General features: G+C 46.2%; 1 protein-coding gene across 1 annotated transcript; it reads left to right on the top strand.

Moving 5' to 3' along the window:
- The first annotated feature begins 528 nt into the window (after positions 1-528).
- LOC115196704 (glycine cleavage system H protein, mitochondrial) lies at positions 529-3,518 on the top strand. The gene is made up of 5 exons (XM_029757546.1): positions 529-712; positions 927-1,006; positions 1,305-1,368; positions 1,500-1,631; positions 2,504-3,518. Exons 1-5 carry the CDS (start codon positions 562-564, stop codon positions 2,599-2,601), a joined length of 525 nt encoding a protein of 174 aa, XP_029613406.1. The 5' UTR covers positions 529-561; the 3' UTR covers positions 2,602-3,518.
- Positions 3,519-9,736: the final 6,218 nt, after the last annotated feature.

Raw genomic sequence — 9,736 nt, 5'->3', positions numbered from 1 at the left:
TGTAAAACACACTTTCCCAGTATCTCCATGGTGAGGATTGTGTGTTATTAGTCTCAGACTGTATTTTGTAGGCAGGTTACATAAATGTAACTCTGTGCTCTGCTGAAACCATTGACTGAGGGGAGAGTGACTGGGTTGATAGGGCCATTTTCATGAACATCATCTGCAGATGATTAGTGCTTGTGACAGTTGCTGAGGGATTGGACCAGCAAAGCCTATTTAATACTCACTTACAGTCTCTTTCTCTCCCATTCTCTTTCTTTCTCCAGTATACTCTCTATCTGCCCTCTACTGGTAGCCCCTGAAGCCACTCTCCTCTAATCCCATTGACCATATTGAAAAAAAAAGTATTCATATTTTACTCTGTGGACGTAGGCCGATCTGTATTATACATGTAATACAATCATGCTTTTTTTTTACATAACACATTGGAACGCAACAAGTATATTTGTATCCGAACTTCCACAACTTTGTGCCATGTTGAACGCGCCCCAAGTGGCATCCGTGATGATGACGTATAATAAACGTGACTGCCATTGCAGTTGTAAAGACGCGACGAAAATGGCTACGTGTGTAATGCTACGTTGCTTGTCTTCCAACTTTACCTCTGCCATGCCCTTTCTCTACAGTTCGGCACAGCTAACTCCCTCTCGGCTGGTATCCAGGGCATATGTACTACGGACTCTGTTCACTACCACCCGACTCTCATCAGGTACTTGGTTTATGGACCTCGCAACATAGGTGGCTAGCTAACACGCTAACGTTAGCTAGTTCATAACAAGGACGTTCTTGTTTTGCATAGCACGGACATAACGTAGCTAGTTAGCTAAGCGTGTAGATTAGAAGTAGACTAATAACTGTTGTTAGGTTTGTCAACTTCTGTGTAACTACTCGAACTAATTGCTATTTTCGCCTGAATTCCACAGCTCTTAAATTCACAGACAAACACGAATGGATACGAGTAGAGGGAGAAGTAGGGACGGTTGGCATCAGCAAATTTGCTCAGGTGGGTTGTTCTCGAGGCATGCTACCACTGGTTCTTAAAGACATGTTTCGGTACTTGAGTGACAAAGAAATTATTTAAACCTGCTTTGGGCTGGATGTGTCAATGTGTAGTTCATACATGCAAAATTAGCCATGAAAGTGACTTTTCTTGAATCTGTGCAATGCCGTTTTCACTACTAGCTTCAACCCCTCCCATTTGAGTGACGACTAACAAAAGGCCTGCCCTGTGTTATCCAATGAGTTTGCTGGGTGGACACAGCTCATTTAATTGGTCAAATATAAATCTGTGTGTCCTGCAGGAGGCTCTAGGAGATGTGGTGTACTGTGGACTACCAGAGGTTGGCACACAGCTGGCACAGACCGGTAAGCAGCAGTTACTACCCTACAGACTTGTGTGGATGGTAACATGATACTGGGCATCTTGGGTTATACTAGTAAATCTTGCCTTCCTCAAGACCTGTTCATGACCTGGCCTATCGCTGTCCTCTTTTTAGATGAATTTGGAGCATTGGAGAGTGTGAAGGCAGCCAGTGAGCTGTACTCTCCTCTAACCGGGGAAGTCACAGAGGTCAACACACTCCTGGCAGACAACCCCAGCCTCGTCAACAAGTCCTGCTACAAAGACGGTGAGCACACATACACACACCCGCCCGCAGACATAGTGAGGTCCAAAAGTATTGGGACAGTGACACATTTTTTGCTGTTTTGGCTCTGAACTCCATAACTTTGTATTTGAAGTGATACAATGACTATGAGGTTAGAGTGCAGACTGTCCGTTTTAATTTGAGGGTATTTTCATCCATATCGGGTGAACCGTTTACAAATGACAGCATTTGTTAGACGCACAAATATACAAGAGATTTGTGCTTCTGTAGCTTTCTCACTTATTATTCACGATTCATTCGGGAATATCCGTAATCATGGTAGCATCCACATTAATGTAGGAGAGTTTAGAAACATGTATTCTTATTTACAATAGTCACTCTAAAATGACTGTTATTCACCATTCATTTCTATTGGACACAAAATAATCTGAACCACAATAAATCCATCCAACAAATTTGTAGTCACAAGCTTGATGTGGCATTGCATGTTATGAATATGGGACCAAATACTTCACTTTTGACTACTTTAATACACATAAGTGAATTTGTCCCAATACTTTTGGTCCCCTAAAATGGGGGGGAGACTGTACCAAAAGTTAAGTAATTTCCAAACGGTCTACCAATATGAATGAAAATACCCTCAAATTAAAGCTGATCGTCTGCAGTTTAACCTCATAGTCGTTGTATCATTTCAAATCCAAATTGCTGGAGTACAGAGCCAAAACAAAATTGTCAGCGTACCAATACTTTAAGCTCACTGTATATGCATACACTAGTCTACACGCATTCTTGACACGCACACAAACACACACATCAGTGATTATTTTAGAAATAATTTTCAAACAAGGCCTGTGACTAGGCTCACCTCTGACTTCTAATCCTTGCTGGGACAGGATGGCTGATGAAGATGACCATTGCTAACCCTGAGGAGCTGGATGCTCTGATGGATGAGAAGGCTTATGAGAGATACATCAGATCCATAGAAGACTAGCGCGGCCTAGACGCAACCCTTATCACCCCCACCCCCTCGCCTGCCTAGCAATCCCTACTAGAGAGGAAGTGCACCAGTTGTGCCGGGAGTCAGATGTGACACTACACCGGGAAACCACCAGAAATGCCAGAGGAGCAGCAGTGCTCATCCATATTGACTTGCCAGTGTTATTGTGGTCTGAATGTTAAGTCTTTAGTGTACTGGTAATGACTATGACTTAATGGGGATGCTGGGAGCAAATGTCTTACACACGTGGCATGACGTACTGTATATGGCTGATGTAGAGTGATACTGTACGAGTCCTGAAGCATTCTCTGGCTGAATCAAGTCTTATCCTTGATTCCTTGTGTCCTTTCTCCACCTCCTTAAAACATTAGAGGGTTTCATTTATGTTTTGAGGAGTTAAGGACACAAAGAATTGAGGAAAAGACTTAAGATTAATCCTCAGTCTTCCACTCAAAGCCTTCCCCAAGCACAGGGGATGAGGAACTTATGCTGCATTCATAATTAAGTGAGGTGTTAATTATACCAGTTGTGAGATCGTAAATACCAGTTGGATGTATTCACATCCTTTTAACTGGTTGAAAAATGGGATGATAGACGAGTTTCCCACTTGCAATTACATTGTGTAGGGGGGTTTAAGTGGATTTCTTTCCCAGTTGTATGTGGTAAATACCACCTTCCCACTTGGTTATGAATACAGCGTCAAGACTGAACAGTACTGGGAAAAATAGTGCAATTCTGAGGACTATCAAATACAGCTGTCTGGATCAGTCCATCTGGTAGGGGAGGGGGAAGGGCTAATAATAAAGCACTTTGGATCTGGAGCAGGCTGGTTTCTACTGTATGTTGTGTCTGTATGCACAGCATGTACTGGCACTATGAAGATTACGTACAAATAAAACTCTTGACTTGCACTTCCTTGTGTGTTTACTTAGTGCAAGTCCTGTCCACTTCATCCCCCCCTGGATACTTTCACTGAGATGTCTGTGTAGCCTCTGATACTAGTTTGGAAAGACAGTACTTAAAGATTGTATCTCATTGATGTTTATATTTGCTTGAATTCCTTAGTACAAATATTGCACTTTAACACAATGACACCTAGTAGCAATGCTTGCAGTTGATTCAGCCTGCATTACTGAATTATCTTAAATGACTGGTAAAGGACTAAAATGTAAACCAATACATTTAAACAGCAGTTTGTCCTTGTTACAGACTAACCACACTGTTCCCGCACCGATAAAATGGATGTCGATTAAGGCAGCCCCCCCCCACCTCTGATTCAGAGGAGTTTGTGGAAGACACATTGCAGTTGAATGCATTCAGTTGTACAACTGACTAGGTGTACCCTCTAACCCATGATGTGGTACCCAGTTTTGTAATAGTTCTATCAGTGTAGTCTTTGGTTGATCTTTAACCCCTGCCCTCTTGGTCATCTGTGAAACGTAGCCACTCCCCTAGGCACAGAGGATAACCTGGCCTTAGCAGCAGGGGTCCTCCTAACCCTTCCCCGGGCCATATGGGGGTGTGCCAGTCCCTATATCTTTCTCTGGTCTCTCTCCTGTCTCTCCCTGCCCTCATTCATCACGCTGGCCATGATGTCTGTCTGGTTCAGGAAGGCGATGGTCTCATCCCGCCTGCGACTCACATGGGGGTTAGAGGCAGCGTCTGGATCATCTGATTGGTGTTTGAACTCCATGCGGGTGATGACAGGCAGGAGGAACTGCCTATCTGTGTTGACCACGCCTCCCTGAGAGAGAAGTTGTCACTCACTCAATTTAGCAAAAGTCACAGCGTGACATTTGTACATAAAATACACCATTATAAAATGGCAGGGGGACCAGGTCGGCCTCCGAGACCAGGCGGGGGGACCAGGTCGCACCCCGAACGGGGGTCCACGTGCTCCTCAAAATGCCTCCACACCAACTTCACGTCCTGCAGAGAGTGGCTCCTTTCCTCCAGATCTGTCAGTGTAGAGCAATAAGGGAAATGTAACACTCACAATTCTATACAGAGAAAACATGAGAGTTGAGTTAACTTAGGAGCAAGGCTATGGTAGGGTTATGGTAACTACGGTAAGGTTAGGTTAAGGCTAGGGTACGGTTATTACAATGAGGTTACAGTAAATCTGGTAAGATAAGGGTAACTATGGTAAGGGTATAGGTTAGGATAAGGCTGGTGCTCTTGTCTCACCGGTGTGGCGCAGTGCAGCATGGAGGCTGGACACTTACAGGGTTTGTGCATGAAGTCATCAGGCACAGCAGCCAGCTCAGGGCACCACGTCCTGGCGTAACTTCCGTTAGGGTCACAGGTCATGGCCGCGTCAACAAGATGCATGACAAAGTTTCAGTGGTCCAGACCACACATGCCTCCATTCTGCCACATCACGGCATCTATGGCCACATCAACATCTACCAGGGTGTCTTACACACACACACAGTAAAATGTGAATTAATTAAACAGACAAACCTCTATATTCTGGTGTGTGTGTTTCACCTGGAACCAGCAGTATCCCTCCTGCCATGGTAGATGGAGGTAAACTATGAGGAAAGATAGTTGTTCATCCATTCAGTCAGCCACAGCTGTCTACTATACGCAGGGGTGGGCAGTTCCAGTCCTCAAGGGCCTGATTGGTGTCACAGTTTTTCCCCAGACCCAAATAACACACCCGACTCCAATAATCACCTAATCATGATCTTCAGTTTAGAATGCAATTTGATTAATCAGCTGTGTTTGCGAGGGATGGAGAAAAGGTGTGACCAATCAGGCCTTCGAGTACTGGAGTTGCCCACCCCAACCTGTCCTGCCTCTCTGCCGTGCCTTCAGATGATCCTGCTCGCTGCTCCACCGAAGGGCCTGATTGGACAGAAACCAGGAAGCGAGTGAGTGTTCTGCTTTCATTGGATACAAACCAGGAAAAGGATCAGTGTTAACACTGTCCTTACCTTGTCTCACTGGTTCCCAAGGCAGGTCAGGGAACAGTGTTAGCTGCCAGTAGGCCAGGTCCTTCCAGGAAAGTTTTCGTATGAACTTGGGGGGTCGGCAGCGTGCCCCTTTCATGTCCCACAGCGAAAAAACTACTTTGAATATCCAAAGTGTATATCTAGAATGAGTCATAATCATCCATGAAAAGACATTGTTAAATGTACATTTCTTTGAATTTTTCATGAGTTTTTCGATTATCAATTCTGGTGATAGGAGAGAAGCGAGTTGGCTGGGTCGTCACTAGTTACCACAGCCACAAAGACATAAACCCCGCCTATTTCTACATTTATTTTCTTAAAATTTGATTTTAAACCTAACCCTAACCCTAAACTTAACCACACTGCTAACCTTATGTCTAACCTTAAATTATGACCTAAAATCTATTTTTGTTTTAATTAATTTTTACGATATAGACAATTTTGACTTTGTGGCTGTGCTATCTAGTGAAACATGAACGATTTACTCAACAGCTGATCGCTAGTTAACCCTCCGGCTGTGTTCTGGTCGAATTGGACCAATTTACAAGTTCTCTCTGAAAGAAAATGTAGTACATTTAATCTGATTGTCATAAGGTTCCATGACTTTGCCCACACAGGGCATCTGAACATACAAAATACATTTGGATGATTTTCATAAAATGTTGGTTGTTTTATTTAACTTTTGGTCATTAGAAATGAATGGGTGAGACTACAATTAGTGTATAAATGTGTGTTTGAGCGCACGCGCGCACACACACACACACACACACACACACACACACACACACACACACACACACACCTCATTCCCCTTCTTGGCTTCCATCGCAACCCCCACGGGAACCTTTCCCCAATAGAATCTTTCCCCCACGGGAACCACACCTGTTGGCATTCTCACAAACAATCGCAACATTGTTTCAACTAATATATAGAACTTTTCTTGCAGCTCTGGTATATAAAGCTTTTTTGAGGCCTTGCTCACAATTCATTCTGTGGCAGCACAATGACCAAACGGTATACTGTATGTGAGGCTCTTGATCATATCATGACACTGGTGAGGAGGAGAGAGTCTTTAAAGTTTGACACAAAGTAGTTGTCACGTTCGTCGTAAAGATGGTACCAAGGCGCAGCGGGAATGTGAATGCTCATCTTCTTTTATTAATGAAGAAGAAAACACAACAAAACACTTAATACAACAACAATGAGAAACAGTCCTGTAAGGAACACAACTACACAAGGAACAACTACCCACAAAAACCCATGAAAAAACACCCCTACTAAATAGGACCTTCAATTAGAGGCAATGAGAAACAGCTGCCTCCAATTGAAGGTCAAACCAATAAACTAAGCATAGAAATAGATAAACTAGACACAGAAATAGACTAACATAGAACATTGCCCAACAAACCCCGAAACACATTAAACAAACACCCCCTGCCACGTCCTGACCAAACTACAGTAACAAATAACCTCTTTACTGGTCAGGACGTGACAGTACCCCCCCCCCAAAGGTGCAGACCCCGGATGCACCTCAAACAAAAGAAACACAAAAATAAACCCCAAAAATAAACCCCAAAACAAAAATAATCCCAAACTAAAGGGAGGGAAGGGAGGGTGGCCACAGTCTCCGACGGTTCTTGTGCTACACCCCCCCCCCCCCAATCCTCCTACTATGGAGGTGGCTCAGGTTCTGGCCTTAGTCCCCAACCTAACCTGTCCACCCCCGCTGAAGGCTCAGGGCTAAGGCACGTCGCTGGAGACCTCGGGCTGATGCGCGTCGATGGAGACCTCGGGCTGATGCGCGTCGCTGGAGACCCCGGACTGGAGGGCGACTCTGGGAGCTCCGGACTGGAGGGCGACTCTGGGAGCTCCGGACTGGAGGGCGACTCTGGGAGCTCCGGACTGGAGGGCGACTCTGGGAGCTCCGGACTGCGGGCCGTCTCTGCAGGCTCCGGACTGGAGGGCCGTCTCTGCAGGCTCCGGACTGAGGGCCGTCTCTGCAGGCTCCGGACTGTGGGCCGTCTCTGCAGGCTCCGGACTGTGGGCCGTCTCTGCCGGTTCCGGACTGTGGGCCGTCTTTGCAGGCTCCGGACTGTAGGACGTCGCCGGAAGCACTAGACGGGGAACTGTCGCCGGAAGCTCTAGACGGGGAACTGTCACCGGAAGCTCTGGACGGGGAACTGTCGCCGGAAGCTCTGGACGGGGAACTGTCGCCGGAAGCTTTGGACTGGACAGGCGCACTACAGGCCTAGTGCGTGGGGTTGGCTTTGTAGGCACCAGACTGGTAACATGCACCTCAAGGCCAGTGCGAGGAGCAGGAGCAGGACGAACTGGACTGGGCTGACGCACTGGAGGCCTAGTGCGTGGGGCTGGTACTGGAGGTACCAGACTGGAGACACGCACCTCAAGGCTAGTGCGAGGAGCAGGAACAGGACGTACTGGACTGGGCTGATGCACTGGAGGCCTGGTGCGTGGTGCTGGCTTTGGAGGCGCCAGACTAGAGACACGCGCCTCAGGGCTAGTGCGAGGAGCAGGAACTGGATACACCGGGCCATGAACAAGCACTGGATATCTGGAGCGCACAACCCGTCCTGGCTGGGTGGTAACAGTAGCCCTGCACGGGCAGAGTGCTGTCACAGGGCGAACTGGGCTCTGCAGAGGCCTGATGGCTGCCGTGCGTAGAGCAGGCGCAAGGTAGCCTGGACCCAGGAGACGCACTGGTGGCCAGATGTATTGTGCCGGCATACTTCTCCCAGGCTGGATGCCCACTCTAGCACGGCACTTACGGGGGCTGGTATCACTCGCACCGGACTGTGCGTGTACATGGGCGAGACGGTGCGCACTTCCACATAGACCGGCGCTCTTCTCCCCGCCAAACTCTCCCCATAATAAGCACAGGGAGTTGGCTCAGGTCTATTGCCTGATCTAGCTACAATTATTGGGGGTGCCTCTCGCACATGCCAATCGGCACGTATAATGCCTCGTAATGGCGCCGCTCCGCCTTGGCTGCCTCCAGCTCCTCCTTAGGGCGTCGGTATTCCACAGCCTGGTGCCATGGTCCTGCCCCATCCAGAATCTCCTCCCAGGTCCATAAATCCAAATCCCTCTGCTGCTCCTTCCTCTGCTGCTTGGTCCGTTGGTGGTGGGTAGTTCGTCGTAAAGATGGGACCAAGGCGCAGCGGGAATGTGTGAACTCATCTTCTTTTATTGAAGGACGGTGAACACAAAACAAAATAAGAAACACTGACGACGAAGACAGTCCTGTCAGGCTAAACGCTAAACATGGAACAACTACCCACAAAAACCCATGAAAAAACACCCCTACTAAATAGGACCTTCAATTAGAGGCAACGAGAAACAGCTGCCTTGAATTGAAGGTCAAACTAATAAACTAAGCATAGAAATAGATAAACTAGACACAGACATAGAAATAGACTAACATAGAACATTGCCCAACAAACCCCGAAACACATTAAACAAACACCCCCTGCCACATCCTGACCAAACTACAATAACAAATAACCTCTTTACTGGTCAGGACGTGACAGTAGTCTGTGATAAATAGCACAATATGTTTCATCTGAGTATTTCTTATAGTCAAAATAATCCATACATTATGCTTTTTTTACTCAAAAACTAGTTGTATGCGCTCAGGTCAATGACACCTACAGGCCATAAATAGCAAAGATAAATCGCAAATGAAGTTCAAAACGTGTAATGTAGGTTCACAAAAACTTAAGTTGATATAAAGATCTAACACAACATTAGGTGATAATATATGTATTATTATGGATTTATAATCAGTTATAATGGGGTGGTCATTTTGAACCGGGAACACAGAATTAATGAACATGAAACAAACACAACAGGAGGGTAAACAAACACAGTCCAACACTGTTTTGTAATCTGATGCTATGCAATGCAACATTTTGACCAGTAGAGAGCACACAAGTCTAAAATATGACAGCCATGAGTCATTTTCTACGCTCATGGTGCTCCAGAGTACCCCTCAGCTCCCCTCTCCACACTAAAGACAAATCAAATCATCATAATTATCATCATCATCCAGTCTAGCCATCCTACAACCTCTCCCACCAACTTTCATAACCTTCATTTATTCTCTTGATCCTCGTACTATACTGAAAGGATGCGGGAGAGGGAGAGGGAGAGGG

Source organism: Salmo trutta, chromosome 7 (genome assembly GCF_901001165.1).
Source record: "Salmo trutta chromosome 7, fSalTru1.1, whole genome shotgun sequence".
NCBI classification, from domain to species: domain Eukaryota; kingdom Metazoa; phylum Chordata; class Actinopteri; order Salmoniformes; family Salmonidae; genus Salmo; species Salmo trutta.
The sequence above is the reverse complement of the archived record's forward strand: the minus strand, read 5'-3'. Positions and strand labels throughout refer to the sequence as shown.

What these genes read in the sequence shown, in the direction of transcription:
- LOC115196704 (XM_029757546.1), top strand. Translation starts at nt 562, where the DNA reads ATGGCTACGTGTGTAATGCTACGTTGCTTGTCTTCCAACTTTACCTCT. An exon ending in GCATCAGCAAATTTGCTCAG is followed by an intron (nt 1,007 to 1,304) that starts GTGGGTTGTTCT and finishes TGTGTCCTGCAG; the next exon opens with GAGGCTCTAGGAGATGTGGT. An exon ending in CACACAGCTGGCACAGACCG is followed by an intron (nt 1,369 to 1,499) that starts GTAAGCAGCAGT and finishes TCCTCTTTTTAG; the next exon opens with ATGAATTTGGAGCATTGGAG.